General features: G+C 39.9%; 1 protein-coding gene and 1 pseudogene across 4 annotated transcripts in view; both read left to right on the top strand.

Moving 5' to 3' along the window:
* The window catches only part of Aplp2 (amyloid beta precursor like protein 2), a 73,706-nt gene extending 52,121 nt beyond the window's left edge, over positions 1-21,585 (top strand). For 2 of the 4 annotated variants that reach the window (XM_046432618.2, XM_046432616.2), the window contains 11 exons: positions 1,716-1,846; positions 2,824-2,898; positions 4,959-5,117; positions 6,050-6,178; positions 10,143-10,242; positions 12,353-12,505; positions 14,091-14,126; positions 17,213-17,298; positions 18,152-18,226; positions 18,553-18,708; positions 20,138-21,585. In XM_046432618.2, the coding sequence (XP_046288574.1) occupies positions 1,716-1,846; positions 2,824-2,898; positions 4,959-5,117; positions 6,050-6,178; positions 10,143-10,242; positions 12,353-12,505; positions 14,091-14,126; positions 17,213-17,298; positions 18,152-18,226; positions 18,553-18,708; positions 20,138-20,239 (1,202 nt within the window). In that variant the 3' untranslated portion in view covers positions 20,240-21,585. The remainder of the gene's footprint in view (positions 1-1,715; positions 1,847-2,823; positions 2,899-4,958; positions 5,118-6,049; positions 6,179-10,142; positions 10,243-12,352; positions 12,506-14,090; positions 14,127-17,212; positions 17,299-18,151; positions 18,227-18,552; positions 18,709-20,137) is intronic. The other 2 variants (XM_046432619.2, XM_046432617.1) reach the window with 1 other exon arrangement.
* A 3,352-nt stretch (positions 21,586-24,937) lies between these two features.
* Positions 24,938-26,720, top strand: LOC124085144 (holocytochrome c-type synthase-like; annotated as a pseudogene).
* The last annotated feature ends 366 nt before the right edge of the window (positions 26,721-27,086 follow it).

Below are 27,086 nucleotides of genomic sequence, written 5' to 3'. Positions count from 1 at the left end.
TTTGAAGGTCTAGAGCATCAGGTTTCTAGTGGTCGTGTTTGTGTCCCTCTTCAGAGGGTCTGAGGCAAGTAGATGTGCTAGCTTCATGAACTGTAGTGATTTTGCTCTGAGCCCTTTGTGTCTTTAGAAGTAAACTTCTAGATATGCTGTCCTTTTCCCCTTTTGTTCCCATGGAGGGTGGAGGCACACTGTGTTTTGCATTCTGTGTATTCACCCCAGTGATAGAAACCACCCTCAGCTCATGAGCCTGCAGACATGTGTCCCTGATAATGAAGTGCATTTAGCACAAAGGACTTGAATTCTCCTTCACTGAATTTTTTAGTTTCTTGGAGAATGTGATCTGTCTGCTCTTTAAACTTATTTGGGACTCAGGTATTCTTCACATGATTTTACTCTAGGTTTATTAAAGGGAGCAAAGAAGATTCTTCTGATGGAAAAACTTCGGAGTGACTGATTAATCTGTAGTAATATTTTTATTAGTCACATTTTTTTTAGTATTTATTTTTTAGTTGTAGTTGGACACAATATCTTTATTTTTATGTGGTGCTGAGGATTGAACCCAGGGCCTCACACATGCTAGGCAAGTGCTCTACCGCTGAGCCACAATCCAAGCCCTAATTAGAATGATTAAAATGACACAGTTCTGGAAATTAGGTGAATTTGTTTCCAAGGTAAAAATTAGTTGTATTTTGGCATTTGTCATGATAAACAAGTTACACATTATTCCTCCCTGGTTTGGGAAATCTTGAATGAATTGGGCTAACACATAATTCCAGAGGTGTTTCTTAAGAAGTTAGCCAAGTGAACTTGCTCCCTTCCCAGTTCTTTCTCTTAGAGATTAAACTCCATTATACTTATACTCACTTGCCTGGTGCTAGTAAGACATTATGTGTGAACAACAGTGAGGTGAGGGGTTGTCCATTCCAATGGGCTTATGTTTGGAGGGATGCTCAGAAAGGCCCTTTGGTCAGTGTCATGAGTCCAATAAGACCAAGGTATCGTCACATCCATGGAAGGTGTCCTTCTAAACTACAGAAACTTAGTTTTACTTTTACCCCCATTATCCCCTAATAATTGGGGATGGGTGTAAGAGTCCGTCAGTGATATTGAAAACTCAAAAATTATATCTAGAGTGAGTTGGGCTTTCTCTACCCAGTCTATATTTAAAGACTTTAGCCAGTTTCCCGAAGTAAGCTAGGATCTAAAGATTACCAAAAGAGTAAAAGTAAGTTCCTCAAAAATGTATACATTTGTGGAAGTGCTTCTACAGGGTCTAATTTCATGCTGGTCCCTATTCAGACACCATTAGTTGATGATCAGTAAGGTAGCTGTTTTTTTTTTTTTAAATGATTTTCAGGTTTCACATTATGAAGGGAAGACATAAAAGCAGCTTCTCTTTTTCTGCCCTGCAGTCCAGAGTGGATGCCTCATGAGTGACGAAAATACCAGGGGACTGAGCTACCAATAAATTGGTGAATTAGCATGGACTGACATGGTTGATGAATATTGTGTAAAGAATATTGCCCACTGTAATCTAACAAAGTGAAGACTTGGCAGACAGTAGCACCCTGTACTTGTAGTAAGGCATGACACAAATTGAATCCATCTTGCAGGTCCTGAGCTTGGTTTTCTTCCTAAAGCACTGTGCAGTTTTAACACTGCATCTGACTGATCCCTGACCCTCAAAGCAAACTCCTTCTGTAATTTTGTTTCAGTTCCTCCAACTCCTCTGCCAACCAATGATGTTGATGTATATTTTGAGACCTCTGCAGATGATAATGAGCATGCTCGCTTCCAGAAGGCTAAGGAACAGTTGGAAATTCGGCACCGCAACCGAATGGACAGGGTAAACTTAGGCAATTCTGTTATTCTTCATGGTGCTTGGCAGTTAAGTAGCATAGGGGTTTGGGTTTTTTTGCGGGGGGGGGCTTGTTTTGTTTTCTTTAGCTGGGGATCCAACTTTAGTCAAAGAAAGAGACACCATCTTTCTAGAATGTTGTGTAATGGGTAAGGAATAGTGAGGTTCCAGAGTATCAAGGGAACTCCCTGCTGGGTGGGTGAGTCCTTGTCTACCCTGTCTCCATAAGGATATAGTTGCTGTATGACATGTTGCAGACACTGCAGAGCTCTTCCTGTAGCTATTACTCACTTGTTGCTTTTCTTTGCCATCACTGGCTTTAAATACCACTGCCTGTGGAAGGTTGTGAAGTCTCAGGGACTTTCGTTTCCTTAAGAGCATTCTAAGTTCAGAGCAGTGAGAGCCCAGAGTATAGCTTCCTCCTGAATGCACTTAGTACTGAGAAGAGATTGACACAGGAAAATCTTGTTTGGCCTGAGCTCTCCCTCCAATACCTGTACCTCACCTGCACTGAGCATTACCATATAGGAAATGCTCATTATGTTCTCCATAGCAGTTCTGAGAAATAGGTATTAACCTCAATTTTTTTTTTTAAATAACTTTTTATTTTATGTGGTGCTGAGGACCGAATCCAGCGCCCCATGCATGCCAGGCGAGCGCTCTGCCTCTGAGCCCCAGCCCTAACCTCAATTTTTTAGGCGAGTAGACTAAGGCACAGAGACTTTTAAAGTAACTAATCGAAGGTTATATAACAAGGTGGTCATGGAATTGAGGCTCCATCTGGGGACAGTTGAGGCCTACAACCTTCTGAGGCAGCAGCAACCCTGAATTCTTAAGGGATCACATGATGCAGTTTCCTTTTGCACAGTTTCCGACACTGGATTTAGTTCCTGGCAGTATTTTTAGAAAATGGGGAAGTTGTTTCAGAGGATTGTTCTCTGGTGAAGTGTTTTTAACCTTTGTAGGTAAAGAAAGAGTGGGAAGAGGCAGAGCTTCAAGCCAAGAACCTCCCCAAGGCAGAGAGGCAGACCCTCATTCAGGTAAGATGCCTTCTCCAAGGATAAAGCATCCACCTACCAGTTAAAAATATGGTCAAAGCCAAACTCCTAGGAAATTTAAATTTGGCACCTCTTTTTATTCAGGGGCTTAAGTTACAAGGAAGTTGTAAGTGACCTATTTTTCTCTTTTCACCTCTAGTATTACTCACCTACAGCAGAAGGAAACCAAACCCCCTCCCAGAGTATACTTAATTCATGCCAGGAAGTAACCTCAGGTTAGCTGCCACTTGTTAATCTGCTTTCCTGGCAAAAGTTCTCTGTCATCTTTGTTCTTGGGCTATGACTTGTTTTTCAGCAGTACTGATTTATTTATTTATTGGCAGACTGAAAAGTCAAAAGACAGAAAACAATGATATAAGTTCATCTCTAATTTTGTAAAAATACAGCCTTAAAATCATAGTAGTTAACTATATTGCCCTTCAGCAAAAGAAAGTTGCTAGGAATAGGGACAGCAATTTATAGGACTGCTTTAGTTTTGGAATACAAATATATATATACAGACACTTTTTTTTTTTTTTTGGCTGCAGGGGTGGAGGGGCAGGCACAGTGTGCTAGGGATTGAATTTAGGGCCTTACTTTAGTTAAACACACTCTGACATTGAGCTATACCCTAGACCCTGACTACATTTTAAATTAGTTTATTTCTAGCTAACTTTTTTCTTCCTGTGATGTTAGTTCTTTTCTGGAAGACCTTTGCTTTCTTATCAATGACTTAGAAAAATCTTAAAGAGTTACAAGCCAGTGCATCTTATGCAAGGAAATTAAATTCAGCAGCCTTAAATTGTACTTCTAAACCTGGCTAGATATCTCATAGATAACTTGCCCTTCACAACTTTAAGGCATGATTCAGCATAACTTACCACATTATTGTATTATGTTTGAAAGTATATTTACTACTGCTTGCCAATTTCAGGGTTTGGAAGTTAGTCCCTTGCCTAACATGGAAAACCCATTGATTGATTGATTGATTTAGGACTGCAAATTGGTGCAGCCATTTTTTTTTTATTGGTTGTTCAAAACATTACAATGCTCTTGACATATATCATATTTCATACATTTGATTCAAGTGGGTTATGAACTCCCATTTTTACCACGTATACAGATTGCAGATTCACATTGGTTACGCATCCACGTTTATACATACTGCCATACTAGTGTCTGTTGTATTTTGCTGCCTTTCCTATCCCCTTCCTATCCTCCCTCCCCTTCCCTCCCCTCCCATCTTTTCTCTCTACTCCATCTACTTTAGTTCATTTCTCTCGTTTTTTTTCCTTTTCCCCTCACATCCTCTTATATGTAATTTTGTATAACAATGAGGGTCTCCTTCCATTTCCATGCAATTTCCCTTCTCTCTCCCATTCCCTCCCACCTCTCGTCCCTGTTTAATGGTAATCTTCTTCTCATGCTCTTCCTCCCTGCTCTGTTTTGAGTTGCCCTCCTTATATCAAAGAAGACATTCGGCATTTGTTTTTTAGGGATTGGCTAGCTTCACTTAGCATAATCTGCTCTAATGCCATCCATTTCCCTGCAAATGCCATGATTTTGTTATTTTTTAGTGCTGAGTAATATTCCATTGTGTATAAATGCCACATTTTTTATCCATTCATCTATTGAAGGGCATCTAGGTTGGTTCCACTATATATTTATTTTTTGTGGTGCAGGGAATCAAACCCAGGGCCTTGTGCATGCTAGGAAAGCTCTCCACCACTAAGATACCCTGTCATCCTGGTGTTACTCCTTTATTGCAGTGTACACTGAAAAATACAGATATTGAGCTTGAGTTTGCAGTGCTAATAATTTCAGTTACAGAAATGCTAGGAGTCCCTCTAACATTGAGATTTAACTTACTTTTTTAGTTAAGGAAGTATTTATCATGATAGAACTCAGAAGCATATCTTGATTTTTACCCTCACTTTACTCTCTGAACCTGATACTGTCTTGCATAGACACTGGGCATGGAGAAACGTGTGAGCCTAAGGGTATTTGCTTAGACTTCCTCCAAGTATTGCAAATTAAATGTTATTCCTTCTTTCATGGGTTAGCACTTCCAAGCTATGGTTAAAGCATTAGAGAAGGAAGCAGCCAGTGAGAAGCAGCAGCTGGTGGAAACCCACCTGGCCCGTGTGGAAGCCATGCTGAACGACCGTCGACGGATGGCTCTAGAGAATTACCTGGCTGCCCTGCAGTCTGACCCCCCTCGGGTGAGTTGCAGTCAGAGCAGAATCACTCTTGAGTTGTCTTCTCAGTGTTATTCACCCTAAAATGATGCCAGTTTATGTCATACAGGTTGGTAAAATTTACATATTTCTGACAAGTTTTGGCAGTGCTGATGGTAAAGAAAAAAGATTAGGATAGAAAAGGTATTATGTAGAAAAGCATAACCTCAGGATATTGTTTAAGAATTAACACAATTTATGCATTTTCTGTAGTAGCCTTATTTTCAAAGAATAAAAATTTGCTTTCTATGAATGAAGGCTTTTGGACCAGTTCCATTCAAAAAGAAAAGGGTGAAGTAATTTATATTGAAACTCTTGGGTGAGCAATCACAACCTTTTTTTTTTTTTTTTAGTCTCTTAATTCTAACCTGCCTTGCTTTTGGGAAATGGGAAGTATTGGAAGGATATTTGTATCCTTTCTGAGTGAGTTGGTATACTCTTCTCTTTAGGGTGACATAGGAGACTTCCTAACTTATAATTCAGGTGTCAAGAGGCTTAGCCAAGAAAGAAGACTTTTAGAGGAGGACTGTGGGCTGGAGATTCTGGGAAATACAATTTTTTTTTTTTACAGATTTAATATAATGCTGGAACTCAGTTTGGGTATTTCACCTAGAAAGAGTTTCTTATTGCTTGGTAGGCTAAAGCTTTCAGAGTTACAGCTTTCATTCTTGTTCATAGCTAAGCTTTACATTCTTCTTTTTTTAAAAAAAAAATACTTGTATTTTATTTATTTACATTTAGGTGGTGCTGAGGATTGAACCCAGTGCCTCACATGTGCTAGGCAAAGCACTGTACCACTGAGCCATAACCCCAACCCCCTAAGCTTTACATTCTTAAGTGAATTTTTCACGGTTTGTTTCCTACCTGTTTTTAATTCTTGAGTCTCTGGATATTAAAACAACTATTCTCTCTTGTAGCCTCATCGCATTCTCCAGGCTTTGCGGCGTTATGTCCGTGCTGAGAATAAAGATCGCCTGCATACCATTCGTCATTACCAGCATGTGTTGGCTGTTGATCCAGAAAAGGCAGCCCAGATGAAATCCCAGGTATGCCAGACACAAATGACTGCCTTGAGAATATTTTCCTTGGGGACATAGGCCTTGACTGATGGTAGGACAGCACTCTAGTTGTGTTTATTATTTGTTCTTAGAAAATGATTTTTGATTTCCAAAGACATTCAGTACATGCATTGGTTGTTGTAGTAGCACTCTTAAAAATATCTTTTCTAGGGGCTGTGGCTCAGTGGTAGAGCACTTGCCTTGCACATGTGAGGCACTGGGTTCAATCCTCAGCACCACATATAAAATATATAAAGGTATTGTGTCCATCTGCAACTAAAAAAAAATAAAAATAAAAAAAAAATCTTTTCCATACCTTATACTAAGTACTTTGTATTTAAAGTTTCTGAAGGTTCTGAAATGCATGATTGTATTGAAAATATAATCGATTTCTAAATTGGTTTTTATATCAGTTTATTTCTGATTTAGGATATTACTAGAATTAATATTTGAAACCCCTTTCTAGACAAATATATTAAGCAGATCTTAAAAGTTGGTCTTGGGCTAGGAGTATAGCTCACTGATAAAGTACTTGCCTAGCATGTGCAAAGGTTCCATCTCTTAATACCACAAAAATATTTTTAAAAGAGTCTTCCGTGCATTTAGGTTTTTTGTTTTTTTTTTTTAAGACATGTTTACATTCCTGGGTTTTGTTCCATAGTGAGTCCAGCTTTACTTTACAGTTATCTGTAGAGACTTGTTTCTGGTTCCTCTTTCTCATTTTGGTATTATCCATATATTAACTTGTTTTTACTTCTTTCATATATTCCAAGAAAATGATTTTTGCCTATAAGACAGGTTTATTTTAAGCTAGGAAGTCCAGCAGCTCAGCCTGTTCATTTTCCTAGATGGCCTTGTAATAACATCACTGATCTTATTTCCTTCCATATTTTAAGTATAATGCTGTGCTGATGGTACCATTATACATAGAATACAATTACAGCATGGGTCCCTCCGAACTTTTTCTGTATGTTATGGTCAGAATTTGCCTAGAGGTATTAGGAATATATAAGCTGAGTTTTGTTCCACTTGTTGGTGAGAAATTGTGTCACCATCTACATGCCAAAATCTTTCATATCATCTGACAGTACAAAGTTATATCACCTAAGTACCCTTGAGCGGCTTTCAGCTAGTATGAAATTAATTTTATTAATTATAAAGGTGAATAATCATCTTTAAATATACAGAGTTTACATTAGAATTTGGGTGTTTGGGGAATAGAAGAACTCAGACTCTTGAAAAGTGGGAATGTAGGAAGGAGATGGATCTAGGACTCTGGGAAGTATATGATATGGGCTTGTTAAAGGCTTTGCTTCATGTCAGATGGAGTAGAAAAGAGGGAGAAAAGGCACAGTAGTCCAGGAGTACTCTGAGAAGAAAAGTAGAGAAATGCATTTTGTTGGATTGAGTTAGATGCATTTTGTTGGACTAGGTTAGGCTTCTTGGGGTCCTACTGAATTTTTAATACAGAATGTAATTTTCCAAACTTTTTGTTTAAAATTAGATTGTTATGCTGTATTTTTTTATAAAAATAGCCTATTTTATGTGGTGAGAATAGAAAGGGGTGTTTCAATCCATATATTGAATTAATAATTGGACAACATTTGCAAGTGAGAGCAAAGTCCTATACCAAGAAGAGTGGGAAGTAGAGTCCTCCCATTGTAGAACATCTTGGTGGTGGTGGTGGGGAAGATCCAGCTTTCCTGGATCTATTTACTGTCCACTTTGAACTTGTCATTCTGTCAAAGTGTGGCCAAGTATCTGAATGCTAGAAAAACCCAAGATCTAAAATGCTTTTCTGATTTTGGATTTTTTTGGACTTTAAAGTATTTTTCATGTACATATGGGATGTCCTAATATCCTGGAATGGGACCCAAGTGTAAACCTGAAATTTATTTGTTTCATGTACACTTTATATGCATAGCCTGAAAGTAATGTTATGCAGTATTTTTAGTGTACCTGTGTTTTGAATACAACCTTCATGTGAAGTCAACTGTGAATTTTCCACTTGTGGCATTATGTCAGCACTCAAAGTGTTTCAGTTTTTAGAGCATTTCTGCTTTTGGATTTTTAAATCAGAGGTGCTCAACCTATGAAACTTCTGCCTGAATATGAGTGAGATGATGCTTTTACTCCCTTATTGCTCTATAATTCAAGAATTACTATAAAGGCGCTAATTTCCAATATTCCACCCTGTGGCTCTTGTCCTGCTGTGGGTATATGAACTTCCTCTCAGATGGTTTCTTAGTTCATCTGAGTAAGTATAAACAGCGTCAACACTTGCTGAGGCTGTAAGTGGTACGTTTCAGTTCCATTTGCCCTTTTTCTCTAAGGTACTCATTCTTATGCTTTCCCATCAATTTACTTGAATGACAGAATGGCAAATATAAAATTAAATTGCTTTCATCCTTGCTTTTAAAGGTCAGAGACCCATCAGTCTTCAATAAAAGGATCTTTACATTTAACTTTCTTTCATTTTGACCCTTCATCTTAATGGCTTCAAGCTCCTGTAATTAATGCATTGGCTTTGAGCACCCTCTTTAGGCAAAGCGAGTAACTGCAAGTCTGACTGGGCTTAGCTTAGAGTAGGAGCTTGTGTGAGCAACAAGAGTATGCCTCACTGTATCCTTGAGGTGAACTTTATCCCAGGTCACCATTCAGCTCCACTCTGAATGACTTTTTTGTTGTTGGATAAACAATCTTGAAACTTGTACATTCAGAAAGGATAGTGAACTAAGTGAGCTATGGTCAATAACTTCCTTTAACAGTTCCTTAACATCAGTTTTTTTTAGGTATGGGGATGCAGTTCAGTGCTAGATTCCTTGCCTAGCAAGCATGAGGGCCTAGATTTGATCTCTGGCACTAGAAAAAAATCAGCATGCTTTATTTTAAAGAATAGTGATTTAGTTAATTAGGAATTAACTAATTCTATTCTTTACCATCATAATCATCTTTTCCCCAGTGCTAGGGATTAAACCCTGTGAAGTTCCTACCACTGAGCCATATCCTCAGCCCTTTTTATTTATTTATTTTCTGAGACAGTGTCTTGCAAAATTGCTCAGGGTGACCTCAAACTTGAGATATCCTCCTGCCTTAGTCTGCCAAGTCACTGGGATTAGAAGTGTGTGCCACCAACTCTCCTGGTTACCATAATAATTATGTTAAGTATTTGCTTCACTAAGCAAAAGTCATAAATGGTCTTCCCACATATCTACTTTTTAGATATGTGGGATCAATGATAAAAATTAACTGACACTTTCCCTTTTTCATTCAACTAAACCTTTTTGAACATCCAGCACTGTAAAAAGTGGGCTCTTTAACTCTGTGTAGTTGGTGATAAGTGCCTTGTATGAAAATCAAGCCAGTAACTGGCTAGCAAATATTTTTAAACTAACATTTCTTTTATTTTTTATTTTTTTTTAATTTTTTAATTTTTTATTGTTGGCTGTTCAAAACATTACATAGTTCTTGATATATCATATTTCACACTTTGATTCAAGAACGTTTCTTTTAATTTGGAGTCTTCCTGTAGATATATTCTCATGTCATCTAGTGGTATCATAATGTTGCCTGAACATATTCTTACACTAGCAGTTGGTCAATATGGTATGGAGAGTAATACATTTCCTCTGACCAGCTGCCCTGTTGGACTCTATAAAGAACTCACCTTTTGCTTGGCGTGGTGGTGCACGCCTGTAATCCCAGTGGTTTGGGAGGCTCAGGCAGGAGGATCGTGAGACCCTGTCTCTAAATAAAATATAAAAAAGGACTGGGGATGTGGCTCAGTGGTTGAATGCCCTGGAATTCAATCCCTAGTACCAAAAAAACAAAAAAGTACCTTTTGAACTTGTCTTTCTGTAAGTGTGTGTATGTATGTCTTTCTGCCTTCATGTTCCTTTCTGGCCTGGTTGTTTTCAGTGATAAGACCTCTCCATCGTAACTGTGCTTCCAGGTAATGACACACCTTCACGTGATTGAAGAAAGAAGGAACCAAAGCCTCTCTCTGCTCTACAAAGTTCCTTATGTAGCGCAAGAAATTCAAGAGGAAATTGGTGGGTACTTGATGAGTGTGTCAAGGGCAGGTTGGGACTTCTTGCTGAGTGAGGCTCAGGCACCATGGCTGAACAAGATGAGAGAAATAGGAGTCAGCAAGGCCAGTGGAGTAGGACATTATCTCACTGTAGCTTCAGGGGTCTGGAAGACTGGAGCTCACATAGTAAGGTCAAGGAGTCCCCAAGGACAGATGTCCTGGCGGGGAGCCTGGAGTTCCATTGTCTTCACTCTTGTTAGCGGAAGAAGAAAATCCAGGGTGTGAAATTACAGGGGCCTTGGAAATTTCCTTTTACTATCCACCCCATCCTCTCACTGCCACTGTCGCCTTAATTGTTGATATATTCAGCAATTCAAGGTACTCTGTTTTATACAGATTCCCACCTTCTCTCTCTCTCAGTTCATTTATTTAACAAGTTTTATCATGTCTACCGTGTGTTCCAGAGTACAATGGTAGAGTTTATCTATTACAGTAGGAGAGAAACAGGCAGCAAAATGGAATGAAATACTAACCAAGTGTCAGATGGTTATAAATGCTAAGTAGAACTTTAGAAGCAGGATGTAATAGTGGGGAGTGACTTTAGGTCAGGATTGCTGCTTCGGGGGAAAATAACTAGAGATCTAAATAAGCACAAGCTGTCTATGCAAAGATCACAAGGGAAAACATATTGTTTGCAGTGGGAATGATGAATATGAAAGCCTAAAATTCAAGTCAGTGCATTCAAGTAGATCAGTGAGGCTAGATCATAATAAGGGGAAGTGAGACATGGGAAATAGAGAGGGTCCAGAGTATGAAGCAATTTGAGTAAAATCAAGGCATTTGGATTTTATTTAAGATTTTAATAGGAAACTTTTAGAGGGCTTTAACCTAGGGAGTAACTGGATATGGATTATGCTTTTTTTTTAAAAAAAAAAGAACATGAATTAAAAAATATATATATTGGGCTGGGGTTGTAGCTCAGTGGTAAAACACTTGCCTAGCATGCGTGAGGCACTGGGTTCGGTCCTCAGCACCACATAAAAATAAACAAAATAAAGGTATCGTGTCCATCTACAACTAAAAATAAAAATAAGAATTAAAAAAAAAATCACCCACTTGAATCAAAGTATGGAATATGATATGTCAAGAAATTTGTAATGTTTTGAACAACCCACAATAAAAAATTAAAAAAAAAAAAAATCACTTGACTGCCATGTGGAGAGCTAATTCAACTTGGAAATCAGACAGGAAATGTTTATGAAAACCCAGGAGAGAGATGGTGGTAGTGTGTGCTGAGATGATAGGAGATATTTTTAGGATATTCCAGAGGAAGGGTGAAGGGATATGCTGAGATTTAGATGTGGGGTGAGGAAGAACATCAAGAATAACGTACGGGTGTCACAGTAGTTGTGTGGATGGATGGTAGTATTAATGTTCACTGAGGTGGGGAAGAAAACCTAGAATTCTCTTTGTACAGGTTAAAATAGAAAGTGCTGTTGTATGTTAAGAGAATATAATATCTAAGGTAGATGAGACAGTTGACAGTTTGGGCAATAGCTATGGGAACCATGATGCATGGATTTTTTTTTTTAAACTGGCATTGGCAAAATAGGTCAAAGGGTATGAAATTGTGGCTGCATGTACAGTGTAAACACTGTAGTTAATATTATTGTATGCTGAAAATTTGCCAGGAAAGTAGATTTTAGGCATTCTTACCAATAAAAAGTAATTACAGAAGATGATAGGTGTGTTAATTTGTATAATTAGTAATCATTTCACTATGTATATCAAAACATGTTGTACATCATAAATTATACAATTAAAACATCATAAGTTGTACAATTAAAAACCCAAAACTAGCTTTGGAGGAGAGCACATAACCAGAGCGTGGAAACAGAGGATGACTCTGATGATGGAGCCCTGGATTCCTTGCTGAAGCTCTGCTGTGTTACACTGTTGGGGAAGGTCTTTCTGGGAGTGAGTGGTCAGCTGCGTTGTAAGCTGGTGGGACACTGTGGATCTTGAGCTCTGGAATGACAAGCATTAGTCTTTCAGACTGCTGGTCCTGTACATAGATACTAGGTCTTTGTGAAAACTGCATCTCTATTCCCTGCTGTGTCTGTCTTTGTCAGATGAGCTTCTTCAGGAACAGCGAGCAGACATGGACCAGTTCACTGCCTCCATCTCAGAGAGCACTATGGACGTCCGGGTGAGCTCTGAGGAGAGTGACGAGATCCCACCGTTCCACCCCTTCCATCCCTTCCCATCCTTACCTGAGAATGAAGGTGCGTATGGTCCTCAGTGCACTTCTTGACCCATGGGGCTGGGAGAAAGAAATTAGAAAACTGGAGTCCGTGTTTTCAAACTGGGTTGAGCCGGGGAGGTTGTATTACTGGTAAGAGTTGGGGAGACAAGACTCCCCCACCACCTGCTGTGTGTGGGTACTGTTCTAGGTGTTGCCAACTAATTGGCTTCAGTATCACCATGAAGTCAAGAATACTCCTCTGTTGGGGCTGGGGATATATAGCTTAGTTGGTAGAGTGCTTGCCTTGCATGCACAAGGCCCTGGCTTATCCCCACCTCCACACCCCACCCCACCCCCCAAAAAAAACACCTCCTTTTGGATTGCTTCAAGCCCACTGCTCTTCATGCTGATGTGATACCCCTCACATGTGGGAGTCACTTGGCAAGTGAGATATCACCTTTATATTTTACTGTGTTTTTTGTTAGTCTTGGGAGATAGATAGGGGAGGGATTGAGGAGGTGCCTGAACTGACTCAGGGTCACATCTCCAGTGTGGTAGGGTAAGAAGCTATGTCATCTGGCTCCTAGTCAGGCATGCTTTCCTTTATTCCCTTGCTGGTTTTCAATGTCTAAAAGTATCTCTAAAAGCCTTGAGTCTGCACCAGAAATAAACAAGCTGTAGAGACCAGTGCCCTGAGACCAGTATATATAATCAGATTCTGATTACTGCTGCTGCTAATGGTGATGGTAATGATAAAAATGGCCCACAGCTATGGAACTGTGATTACATGCCAACTTTAGTTAAGCATTTGGCTTGGATGCTTTCATTTAATCCTCAGAGTAATCCTCTAAGGTAGGTACTGTGATTATCCCCCTTTGAGGATTCCAAGGTTTAAAAAGTTAAGTACTTGTCCCTGGGGTCATGTAGCTTTTAGGTAGAGAGTCAGGATTTGAACCCCAACTGACAATGCCCTGTAGTCACTGGGGTACAGTCACATGACTGTATACTGCTGGAACAGAGGTCTGGGGAAGGTGTCGAATTGAATGGTATATGTGCAGTCAGCTTAGCCTTTAGAAATGCCTTCTACACTACTCATTGAACTACACAAACTCAATAGTTGGCCCTTTAATAACAAAACAGGAACTGTGAAAATAGTGGGTAAAGATATGTTACCCCATTTTTAATACTTATCTTACAATCTCAAACCTGTGGGGCTATTGGGTGGTCATATATGAACAACTTTTTTATGCTTGTTTGGGGTTGGGGCATCTTGGACATTAGTTCAGCTGGGACCTTGTCTCCTTACAAGCAAACCACAATCAATACTAACTACAATTTTTGCTGTTTTCAAAGAATAATTTTATGTGCTAAACTAATTTCAGAAATTCCCTCAAAAGGCACAAGTCAGATTACTACTTTTTGTCTCTTCAAGGATACCTTTTAATGATTTGCTGTGGATCTTACTGCTGTTTGTTTATGGGATATTTTGGAATGGTTTTTAAGGAAAAAAATGCCTATTGTTGACATTGTAGAGAAATTCTAAGACAGAAATTTTGAAAGAAGCCGTTTTCTTTCTTAATCTCCTTTTGTGCTGTTTTGTTTTTTATTGTTTTCCTTTCTGCTAGACACTCAGCCGGAGTTGTACCATCCAATGAAAAAAGGTTGGTTTGTCAAAGATGTTCCCTTTAAGACCTTCATTCCTTTTCATTTCTCCAACGTGTTGGAAGTTTCATTTTCTGTTTCATGCCATCATCTGATCTTTTCCACCTCATTTCTTCAGCCATGGCTGTGAGAGGAGCCAGAGTAGCTCTGGCTGGGCCAGCTTTCCTATACTGAAAATCTAGTGTCAGTGGTATTGGTTACTGAATGGCCATCTTAAAGCTTTCCTTTTAAAGTAACCAAAACAGATGTTTTCCTGAATCATTTTAATCTGGGTAGGTTTTTAAAAATAGCTTCTGTTTAAACAGGTTGGTTGTTGAGTTCTAATATATGTAAGAATTTGCATAATTTACAGTCAGGTGGAGAGGTTTTTGGTTTTTGTTTTTCCCTCATTTCTTTTCTTTTTTTTTGCTATTCCCACCTATATTTTTTTCCCTTCTATTTTACTGTCTCTGCCCTGTGTTCTACTCATCTTATATCCCTGAATTGTAGCATTTCTCAAATGTGAGAAGCTGATAGGTGCAACAAGTGGAGACAGGTGAACAAACCCTTGCTGTAGTAATCTATAGTTTTGAAGACAGTTTAGGAAAGCAATGTGCTGAATGCCTTGACCTCCCAGTCTTGTTTGATGGTTCAGACCTCCCTGTAGGGCAGATTTTGAGCTCTATTTTCTAGATGAGGCAATTTGAAGAAGTCTCTGAGATTGCCATGACTTGCAAGTCATGAATGTAAAAAGTAGAAGACCTGGGGTCTGTACCCAGTCTCTTGGCTGAGAGCCCATGTGGTTTCTGTTGCCTAGGTTCCCATTCTCAGTTGTTGAATTCCCTGGGTAGTTGGACATCCACTCTTTGAAGTCACTGAGGATACTTCATGTTTTTTATCACTCTTTTGGCTTTGCCAGTCTGATTATGGATGGACCAAACCGTGTTCCCTGGCTGAGAATTTGGTATTCTGATTTATACCACAGTTCACTCTTAGAACATAAAAGTGATTTGAATCTTCTGAAAATGCTTTACTGTGTTCGACTGGGGTATGTCTCTTTTTGGAGATCACTGGTAACATTCCTCTCAACAACACATCTTTTATAAAGCACATGTTTATAGATAAAGATGAATTTTCTAGACACTAAACTGGCTTTTGCCTTTGTACTTAAACTGTTATGAGTTGCAACCATTTAACCATTAACTTTTGGTCCCTTGAAGTCACTTGTTTATGCACTTTATAAAACCAAAGTGGTTTTGGTTAGTATTTACAAAATGTGGGTTTTACCAGCAAGAAAGTATTATAACAGGGAGCTGAGCATGTGGCTCAGTGGTAATGCGCTCACCTAGCATGTGTGAGGCCCTGAGTTCAAGCCCCAGCTCCCTGTCGCCCCCAAAAAAGGTATTAAAACGTGTGGATTGGTAGTAGGTCTTTGTGTGAGTTGGTTCAGAACCACATTTTTTGAATTGGATTCTGCCTTTGCAAGATTCTGAGGAGAGGGAACAAGATAGATGAGCTCAGAATTAGATTTGCTGGGCTGGGTCCTTGCTCAGGTAACTCCCTTCTTTCTCAGGTAGTCGAGGCACAGTATTATTGCTTTCAGGTGAAAGGTTTAGGAAAAAATAATCATTTGTAGCCGCTATGTTATATAATAAGTTAATGAATTCACTAACCTTCAAGTTCAGCAAATTAGGTAGTGTTAATTTCTGCTATTGTTCTGTGTTAATGATTCTAGTTGTGATCTAGAAAGCTTTGTTTTATTGCTGGGAGCTGTGATTCACATCTGTAATCCCAGCTACTTGGGAGGCTGAAGGAGATCACAATTTTAAGGCCAACTTTGGCAACTTAAGAGCCTCTCAAAATTAAAAAATAAAAATAAAAAAAAAGTGGGAGGAGGGGAACTGGGATTGTAACTTAGTGGTAAAATGTTCCCAGGTTCCATCCCTAGTACCACTAAAAATAAAACAAACAAACAAACAAAAACCCTTAGCTTTCTGGCTAGACTTGCCTGCTTTTAACAAGCCCAGAAATAGCAGCATGGTGCATAAACTCACATTGGAATTTTATTCATTTGCAGAGAATTACCAATGAATGTCTAGTATGCTGTCAGGTTGGTCTGTTTATAATAAGTCACAGATGTGTATAGAACTATAGGTATAATTAATAAGAAACTTGCGATAACTAGAAATCATGTGCTTTGGAGCTATACAAAGAGGTTTGCTCCTCTTTCAGCCCCCCTGTGTCAGTCATGCTATGTATTTGGATGCTATCATTTCAAGTGCCATTGATTCAGCAGTGTCTGACCTTGGAAAGAGAAGAGTTACTACTCTTGTTCCTTATGGAGAAAGGCATTTTCCCACTGGTGTTAGAATTCTCCCTGTTGATGGAATTCTTTGTTCCTGTTCATTCTGTATGTATCATTTAGGATGTGATCATCTAGGATCTAGAAGGAATACAACCAGTGGGAGAGACAAAAGGACACTGATAATTACAAAGTGTGTGGTTTTAAATGTTATAACCTGGGCATATCCGCCAAGAGGAGCTGAAGCTTGAAGGACAAATAGTAGAGCGTGAGGTGTCTGAGAGGGTATTTGAGACAGAAAGAACTACCTGTGGAGTAAACTGTCATGCACAAGGCAAACATGCAGATCATTGCTGTGTGATTGTCCTCCTTTGTACATGTGGAAAATCCTGGGTGCTGAAGAATCAAGTTGTTGGGATAGCAGGTGCTCAGCAGTGTCATATGAGGGTGCTGCATGTTTTTCTTGCTAGAATGCCTTCAGACTCAACTTTTATCTATTTTAAAATAAACATTCTCCCTGAAGGCTGTATATTTCCTTTTTTTTTTTTTTCCCCAAGTGGAGGACAAGTAAGCTCTCTGTCCTCCTCCATTATACCCATCGGTCCTTGGAAAGTACCTCTGTCATTCATCCTTATAGAGCACAGCACATCCTCAAACATGGGAATGCAGTGGCATATTGCGTCGGAGGTGGGGGAGGCACTTGGTGAGGGGGCTTCCTGGCCTTCAGGCAGAAATTTGCTGTTTCTGTGATATTGGCCCCCAGTGGGGCTCCTAGAAACTCAGCTGTGCTCTCTCCCCACACAGGGTCTGGAGTAGGAGAGCAGGACGGGGGACTGATTGGTGCAGAAGAGAAAGTGATAAACAGTAAGAATAAAGTGGATGAAAATATGGTGAGCCCATTCTCTCTTCTGCCCAGAACATTTCCTTTTGAGACTCATTAGAATCAGTGGCCTGATGTTAGCACTTCATATCCAGTAGGAGATGGGAGCTCCAGCTGTCCTCCTAAATTAGCTGTGTCTCTTAGCATCTGCAGATGAGAAGGACTAATGAAGTCTTTCATTGTAGTATTTTATCTCTTAATACAGTAGGAAAATAATATTTGCAACTAAACATATCAATAATACTAGAAGCCATTTTCAAGTGATTTACAATTTAATAACTTAAAGTTGGGCTTAGTTTTTATACTGCAGAGTTTATACCCCTTTATATTCTTCTGGTGTTTTCTGTCATTTATGTTTCTGGATTATTTTTAACTAAGTTTGATAATTAAACATGGCTTCTTAGTAGTCTTTCCTGAGACGTGTATCCACAATAATTCCTTAAAGAAAAATGCAAGTGGTCAGTCACGGTGGAGCATGCCTGTAATCCCAGTGGCTCCAGAGGCTAAGGCAGGAGGATTGGGGGTTCAAAGCCAGCCTCAGCAACTTAGTAAGACTCTGTTTAAAAATAAAAAGGGCTAGGAATGTGGCTGAGTGGTTAAAGCACACCTGATTGAATAGGTAAACACCACCACCACCACCCTCAAAAAAATGCAAGTGAAATCCCATATTAGACCAGCTCCCACACAGTAATTTTTGTATCCCCATTTGCATTAAGGGGTTGTGACAGAACTGACTGGTTAGTAGGTGTCAGATATATGTCTGCTTTCTACACCAAATGGAGTACAAAAGAAGCAATAATACTTAAAGTAAATTTCCACTCCTACCCACTTGGTAGTTGCTGACGTTTTCATTACTCTTCCAGGTCATTGATGAGACTCTGGATGTTAAGGAAATGATTTTCAATGCCGAGAGAGTTGGAGGCCTTGAGGAAGAACCGGTATGTGGTGGTTAATTCCAGAACCCAATGCTAGATTTCATGTCAATGTTGGCTGTTTCCAGTCTGCTCAGTTCACATAGGGGAGACTTGTGTTTTAAGCAAATAAGGGCTCTCATACTTTTGGGTAAGAAAACTAAAATGAAAATCTCTAGAGATTGGAAAAGAGGGCATTCTTCCCATTTGGATAGTTAACGTGAAGTAGGATTTTGTTCTGCTCCCTTAGGTTTTAGAAACCCAACTTTAAAGGCTCGTGACCGTCCTTGAATTACCTGTCTCATGGTTTGCAGGTGGTCACTGGACTTTGTTCCCCATCTTCTTTATTTTAGGAATCTGTGGGACCTCTGCGGGAGGACTTCAGTCTGAGCAGCAGTGCTCTTATTGGCTTGCTGGTCATTGCAGTGGCCATTGCCACAGTCATCGTCATCAGCCTGGTGATGCTAAGGAAGAGGCAATATGGCACCATTAGCCATGGGATTGTGGAGGTGAGGAGCTGTACTTTGTTCTGCCTTGGCCCAAGTTCATGAAGGTTTCCTCTCTGCTTTCCACCTTGGGGTGCCATGAGGGGGCTTGTTGGTAGAATTCAAACATCTTAAATTCTTGAGTAGTGAACACACTGCCATCATCAGTTACATTACTCACTGGATTATTAGGACACATTTTGGAAGTTAGCCATAACTGAAATATGTTGATTTCAGCATTAATTTGTGCTCTGATTGTGAATATTAGAAAATTACAAGAACATTTTGTGCTGTGGAGAATAAAAATAATTTTCTGAGTATTTCCTTTGTTCTTCCCTTTTTTTTTTTTTTTAAACTAGGGATTGAACCCAGGGGTGCTTAATCATTGAGCTACATCCCAGCCTTTTTATTTTTTATTTTGAGACAGGGTCTCACTAAGTTGCTGAGGCTGGCTCTGAACTTGGGATCCTTATGCCTCAGCCTCCCAAATCACTGGGATTACAGGCTAGCACCACCATGCCCAGCCTTAGCTTTTCCTTTTTTGAGATGTGTTAGATATTTAATGATCAAGGACTGCCACTCATTTTTGATGGTGGGGGTGGGGGAAATAGAACTCTTTTTTTTTTTTTTTTTTTTGCTGCTCCTGGGAATAGGACCCAGGGCCTAACACATGTTAGATGAATGCTTTACGGTGAAACTACACCCTCAGAACTGCTCCTCTTTTTTTAGTGGGGGAAAACCAAAAAAGAAACAGAAAATTGAGAGAGAGCCAAAGCAGGCCATTTCTGTTCTGTCTTCTGATTTGTAATTGGAACTGTTTCTCTCATTTTTTAATGGATGTGGGAAATGTCCAGCGTTTCTTGATTCTAGAATATAAATACAATAAGGACTATAACGTGTCCTAAAAAATGAGTTTGTTTGTTTGTTTATTTATTTTTGGAGGGGAGAGGTGGCACCAGAGATGCTGGATTGAGCTCAGGGCTTTGTACATGCTAGGCAAGCACCCTGCCACTGAGCTATACCCCTTGCCTGAAAATGAGTTCAAATGCAAGTTTCAATAGTATTATCTCCTGCTGGAGCCTGGCCTGGCTGTGGAGTTTTAGAATTCAAAAGAACTAGAGACTATCTGGCTCTACTCCTTATTTTATAGCTGAGTGTGACATGCCTTCACTGTCCCACATAGTTAAATAGCAGAACTGAGTTGCTTGGCATTATGGAAATTCAGTAGGGTTTTTAGGACTCTAGTTACAGAAACTAGTATTACTCTTTGACCCCATTTCTCTTCCCCCTGCATCTTATCACCAGCTCTCCTTGGTCTCTTCAGTGGAAACAAGATGCTGAGTTGCTTTTGGTCCGCAGGGTATTACAAATAGCAGCAAATAACTCTGGTCTCCTGAGACCCTGCACAGGCCTCTTCAAATATATTACAATGACTTCTAACCTTTTCTTCTAGGTTGACCCAATGCTCACCCCAGAAGAGCGTCACCTGAACAAGATGCAGAACCATGGTTATGAAAACCCAACCTACAAATACCTAGAGCAGATGCAGATTTAAGTAGCAGGAAGCATGTGGCACCCTGGATGAAGGGGTGGTGCAGGTGGGCCAGAACAGGTCCCGCATTTTGGACCAATTGCTGACCCCTAGCTGCTGCCAGAAGGTCTCATCTTACATCATGACCTCCTGGATTGTTTAAGACTATAAAGTACTACTGTAGAATTGCAATTTCCATTCTTTTAAATGGGTGAAAAATGTTAATATAACAATATATGATATATAAACCTTAAGTAAAATGAAAAAAAAAAGATCTATTGCAGATATCTGATGGATGTAGTTTTCTTTTTTAAATTAATTGAAAATCCCACTTCTATTGTATGGTCTCACATGCTCTCTATATAAATGGAAATTGTTGATTTTCAATGATAGACTGTATATGCAGACTGTTTGTTCCAGTTACATTGTGTAAGTCAACTCTTTAGGCTCATTCACTGTTCTGATTTTTATTATTTAAAAAAGATAAAAAGGCAGTATTCCCTTTTTAAACTTTCAGAAAGTTGCTGAGAAACAGTGGAATAGGAAACTGCAGTTGACCATGATGCCCTTGCTAAATGATTCTGAAGGGTCAGTAGTCTCCTGGAAGCCCAGTGTTTACAGTCTGGGTGGGTGCCTTGGTGTCTTCATACTAGTTGTGTCACCAAGGTGGGGTGTCAAGGCATTTTTGATCCCGTGTCTTTCGGCAAGCCTAATGCATACAGATGGGGGTGTCCACTGCTGCTTTCCTTCTAAATCCAGTTCTTCCACAGCAACTAGCCTGTAGTTTGTGAAATTGTTTCGCTATTTTTTTGTTCACTTACTGTAGCTTTTTACTCTTCACTTCCCCTTTAAAATTATGTGCAGATGTGCAGTCTCCTCTTCTTTGGATGTCTCCCTCTAAGGCACTGACCCTTGGCCTCCTTTTGTACTTTCACTTCTGCCTCCTCTCCTGTCATCCAGAGAAGACACTATAAGTAGATGAGGGAGGGTCCAGAAGAGAGCACGGGGAATATTTATGTGGTAAGAGAATGTTCCGGGTTGTACACAAAACTGGATCTTTAGACACTGTGGAAAGCTTTGAAGATTTTGTTTCTTTCACATGAGTCTCTGTAATGCTTGTATAGTTCATGTTGATGCTCACAGCTTTTCTTTTTTCCCATTTTCAGTTGAAGGTTCTGGTAACCTGTGGTGTATTTTTTTTTCCTGTTTTTTTTTTTTTTTTGTAACTTTTTTTGTTTTCTTTCCTCCCCTTTGACCTTATCCATGTCTCTTCCCACTATGCACAGATTAAACTTCACCTACAGACTCCTTAATATGATCTGTGGAGAATGTACAGAGTTTAAACACATCAATAAATACTTTAACTTCCACTGAGACTCCTTGTTTTATTGACCGTGCAAAGTATTGATCTGTTATGATGGTGTTACCCCTCCTACCTTCAGAGATGACGGATGTCTTCTTTCTGTGAAGGATTACTGGGCTGTTCCACAGAGAATGAAATAAGCCAACTCAAGCAAGTCTTGACTCTTGAGTATAAATTCCATTTTCATTCAAAAAATAAGAAGGAAAATCTGCCTAGAACATTGTCTGGCAAAGTTTGTTTGGCTACCGGTACTTTATTAATGACAGACTTTTTGTCTCAATGATACTAGAAAGAATGAAGAGGGCTTATGGCACTAAATTTTCAAAGAAATGTTTGCAGCCTTCATTTCTGAGTTTCTTCAATAACCTGCCACTAGGAGACCTAGTTGAAGGGGGTGTTATTGCCACTAAGACTCATGCTCCCCCAGCCCCCCATACTGGGGATTTAACCCAGTTACATCCCCAGCTCTTTTTATTTTATTTTGAGATGGGGGTCTCTCTAAGTTTCTTAGGGCCTCTTTTTTTTTTTTAAATAAAGAGAGGGCGGGGAGAGAGAGAGAGAAAATTTTTTTAATATTTATTTCTTAGTTTTCTGCAGACACAACATCTTTGTTTGTATGTGGTGCTGAGGATCGAACCCAGGCCACACGCATGCCAGGCGAGCGCGCTACCACTTGAGCCACATCCCCGGGCCTCTTTAATGAAGTTGTTGAGGCTGGCCTCAGACTTGCAAACTTCCTGCCTTAGCCTCCCAAGTTACTGGAACTGCAGGCATGTACCACCATGTCTGTCTTCACTAAGCTTTTTTAATGCTGTGATACTCTGGAAAGTAAATTTCAGGGCTGATTCATCCCTACCCCATTTAATATAATTTAAATATCTGGAGCAGTTTTCAAGGTCATATTGCATACACCCGTATGTAAGTGTACACACACACATATGTATGTATGAGGGATCTTTCCTAGAACACTGGAATAGAAAGAGCACTTTATGAGTCTCCTGCCAAAAAGCACCTTGGGTTGAGCCACTGAACGAGTTGGTTCTCTGACTTCCCCATCGTCTCTCCCTTCTGCCTGGTCATTTAGGTGCTGCCAAGAAAGACATGGAGGAGAGGGGCCTTTTTATTTTTGAAGCCAGTTTCTGCCAGTGTGCTTTAAAGAAGGTTGTCACTTAATAATCTCAGCCAGGAAATGGTTCTAGCATTCCTGATCTGATTCCAAATGCAGCCGACCAGCTTCTTTTTTTTTTTTTTTTTTTTTTTTTTTAGCGTCTACCATCTGCTAGCTTTTTATGGGCAGTGTCTAGTTTAATCATCTTAACATTTGGAGGTATAGTACTCCTGTGTCACAGCAAGCTGAGGTTTTCCAAACCCAGCTCTAATGGAGTTCCTCCTTCACTGTATGTCAGTCATAGAAAATGGGTCTTCAAGTTTGCCCTAGAAGTGGGTTTCTGTCCACTGGAACTAGCCAACTGGTCAACTAAGGACTTTTATCCATTACCAGCATGCCTATTGATCATGTACCTCAGAGAACTTCAGAGATGGTGAAATTGCAAAAGTTTCCACTTAGACATTATCCAAACAGGTCAGCACAGCTACAGCTGGGGATAGATCAGAATGTAGGAGACCCCCAAGTGGATTCTTGACTTTCACTGCTGAAAATAAATTCTAGAATGTATGAAAAGCAAGGTATGAGCAAAGATCTATTTATGGACAACTAAGATAAACACACCCCAAAGGCAGAGTGCAGGGGGTACCCTTGCCTCTCAGAGAAGAGATGAGTGATGCACCCAGAGCTGAGCTAACTACACAAATGATTTTCCTGGGAAGACATGCACAGGTTCTGAAGCAAGCTCCTTTGAAAATCAAATGCCATGGCAATCCTTTGATAATTGGGACTTAGAATATTTCTTTTTAGTTAAGCAGCCTAGCCATAGAACATTTGTCGACATATAAGTCTTTGAATCTGGTAACATTTAAATCTATTATGGCTTTGCTCTATGTGGTTCACTAAAAACATATGCTAGAGGTATTCATTTAACTAAAGGGATAAACATGATTGGTCATGCTCATAGATCCAGGTCTCCATCTACTAAGGGTTTCTTTCTCTCTCCCCGGGAGACTACCTATCTCCAAGAGGACTTCCTTAAGTAGTCAAGAAAGGAAGATGGAATACAGCCAAAGAATACCTGGAATGAATGATAGAATTTTCAATTAAATAATATGTGGTCACCATGAACATAATGGCCATTCTCCTGAAATGATTGACCTGCCGTGTAGGATTGTACAAAACAGCAAAAATGTGACCAGATAAAACAAACGCTTTCCCAATGTGTGACTTCATAAATTGGAATGCTGTCATCTAGGACCTTTATTACACATTAAAAAAAGAAGAATGTAGGCGTCTTGGCAGTAAAGCCCACCCGTCTCCTTCACTATGGCCATATTTGCTTTACACTCAACCGGGTATGGGTTCATTGAATCAAATTCTTATATACAGTTGAGGTAGATGTAGATGGTAGCCATATAGAGATTAAGTTTAAATTTTGTAAGGAAATAGAAGTCAGGAACTGCGCGTAGACCTCACCCTAGGCTGGCTCCACTCTGCTCCCCTGGTATCGTAGCCCCCTCTTGTTCAGAGAGAAACTTACTCATCTGGTTTCTGCCTTGGTGACTCAGCTTTGACCTCAGGGGAATGTGGCCCTACCCACCTGCCCTTAGCCTCAGGTGCTGGCAATTGACTCAGGTGCAAAGTCCTCCTACCTGCCTACCTGCGCTCAGCAGCTAAGGTCTGAGCCAGCCCAGGTGTCTGGGAGATCTCATCTGATTTCATTTGCTGTGACAACTGATACACTTAAAGTAAGAGTATCATAATAAGGAGAGACAAATTAGGATGTATGGTGAGTCCCTAAGAGTTGGAGAGGCCCAGGGGTCCACTCTCATAACACTGTCCTTAAGATTTCTCATGGGATATCATGGACATGGAGAAAACAGAAGGAAGTAGAAGGGTTCCCTGTCACTGATGAAACGGGACCACAAGCTCACACGTTATTAGTGGCAGAGCCACTGTCAGCGTCAGGCTCTTTTTTCTGCACCAAAGGGCAAAGTGGTCCTTAAATGAATATACTATAGTGAATCTCATCATTATGTATAACCACCAGGCACTAATTTAAAAAAAAAATGTAAATAGGTCAGCAGAGGGAAGGAAATGGGGAGGGAAGAGAAGGAGGCAAGGGTAATTACTAGGGACTTAATTAGAGCGTTTATAATTATGTCAAATCCTGATGTTATGTATAACTATTATGAAGCAATAAAAAAACAAATCAGCATCTTGCCTTATTACCTATGAAGTAGGGGATGTCATGGCTATTCTGCCCCCTGTGAGTACTCACTTCAGCAGGCCTTAACACAGGCTTTTTTAGTGTACCCCTATTGTGGAACACCCTAGGTTTTCAGAGGATGGGCAGAAGAAATTTTTCCTAGAACCTTGGAATGGAGGGTCATGACTTATTGAGGCATCTGCCAAAGTGCTGTGGCCACGATAACCCAGGCCCAGTTGAACTAAAAATGTGGAAATCGTCCCTCTTTCTGACTAGAGCAATGTGGCTTTCATCAATGACATGTTTTTAGTTATGTGCCACATGTTTCTATGTGGTGATTTTAAAGTTATGTACATGTACTATTTTAAATAGAAAGTTGGAAAGTCTAAAATAATTTTTCCAAATTTTATTTAATAAAGGTGCAAAGCCTTTTGGATTTCAAAAAACCCTAGTTTTAGAGTGAGCAAAACAACGGCTTGCTTTTGCTCTTGCACTGGTGGGTGTACTCGTGCACTCTAGTTGAGTCAGATTTCTTTGCTTCTACCTAATGTCCATTTTCTGTCCAAAATTATAACATTTTATTTATTTGTGCCTCTAGCCTCTTGACTCAGGCAATTTCTCAGACTTTCCTTGTTTTATCATCTTAACAATTTTGAGTAGTACTGTCAGATGTTTCATAGAATGTCCCACTGTTGGGATGTGTCTGATGTTTCTCATAAGACCCTGGAGTTGTGATTTTTGGGGGAGGAAGATCACAGAGTCAAAGGTCTTCATCATATTAGATCAAGAATACAGGGCTGGCATTAGATCAAGAATGCAGGGCTGGCGCTGTGCTCAGTGGTAGAGCAACCGCCTCGCACGTGTGTGGCACTGGGTTCGATCCTCAGCACCATGTAAAAATAAATACATACAGATAACATGTCCATCTACAACTAAAAAAAGAAAGAAAGAAAGAGAAAGAAAAAGAAAAAAGAAAGAAATGGTGAGAGAATAAAATGATGGAAAACAAAGAACAAAACACTGTAGGATGTTGGTAAGTTGCTGTCCTCCAGGCTTGGGTTAGAGGCAGGCCAGCCACCTGGAATAGCCCAAGGAGGAAGCAGGAGGAAATTTAAAGTTGTTTGGCATGAAGGGAAAAATGAAAGTTTGTCTGATGAGTGCATCCAACCTGAGAGAGCAAAACACTCTGTGCCTGCCCACCAAGATCATGCATATGAGTACACGGAGTTTCCCATTACAGGCGATGCTGCTAAGAATAAGGAGAACCTACAGCCTGCAAATCTGGTGCTACCACCTAACCAAACAGTCTCCAGATCAGCCTTTGCATTGTCAGCTGTCAGAGAGGAGTTGTGCATTCCATGAGCAGATTCAGAGAAAAAGTGTTTATCCTTCTGAATAGAGGTTCTGAAATGTGATGTTAAAGTGTGGAGGAGGAAGGATGGGGATATTAGAAAGATATGTGTAACATCATTATAATCACAATCAGAACAGTGAACAGGCTTGGAAGGAGATTTTGCAGTGGGAAACACTTTATGCTTCGAAATGTCCTTGTGATCCATCATTGATCCATCATTGAAGGGAAAGCAAAAGAGTGTTCACCAAGGGCAAGAATTCATTCTTGGATGAGGTCTGAGTTGCCTTTCGACAGGCATGATTGGATCACCAACCACTGTGGCACAGAAGTTAAATACATGATAGATTACTATGATGGCGGCAAAGTCAGCAATGACTACCAGTTCATCATGCTGGACATCCGCCCACCTTAGATTCCCTTTCACCAGTATGGGACAGAATGGAGGTTGCTTGATGGTGCTGGACATCATAACCACTGTTTTCTTTGTGATGCAAAGTATAGACTTTTTTTCTGAGAGATACATTAAACTATTTTTCCCAAACTGAATTGCATTCATGATGTAGCAGGGACTTCAAGTGGGTCATCTTGCTTCATCCTTTACTTAGCCAAGGACTCCTGCTCCATTCAGTTTGGAGCTGCATTTTCCCTTGCAGTTTATACTGATTGTTTTCTCCCCGTTTGGGTTCAGTGGGAAGCAGTTCCTCAGTTTGTCCTTTAACTGCAATATCGCCTGTGCATTTCATCTAGAAAAGTCTGAACAACCTCTGGAAAAGAGTTTTTAGAAAGGGGGGAAAGCTGCTTTTACCTTGCTGTTTTCTCAGGAATATTTGAGAGGTA

Source organism: Marmota monax, unplaced genomic scaffold (genome assembly GCF_021218885.2).
Source record: "Marmota monax isolate L192 unplaced genomic scaffold, Marmota_monax_Labrador192_F-V1.1 WCK01_AAM20220418_F8-fsc00062, whole genome shotgun sequence".
Lineage (NCBI taxonomy): Eukaryota > Metazoa > Chordata > Mammalia > Rodentia > Sciuridae > Marmota > Marmota monax.
Note: the sequence above shows the minus strand (reverse complement) of the source record. Positions and strands in the feature narration are given on the sequence as shown.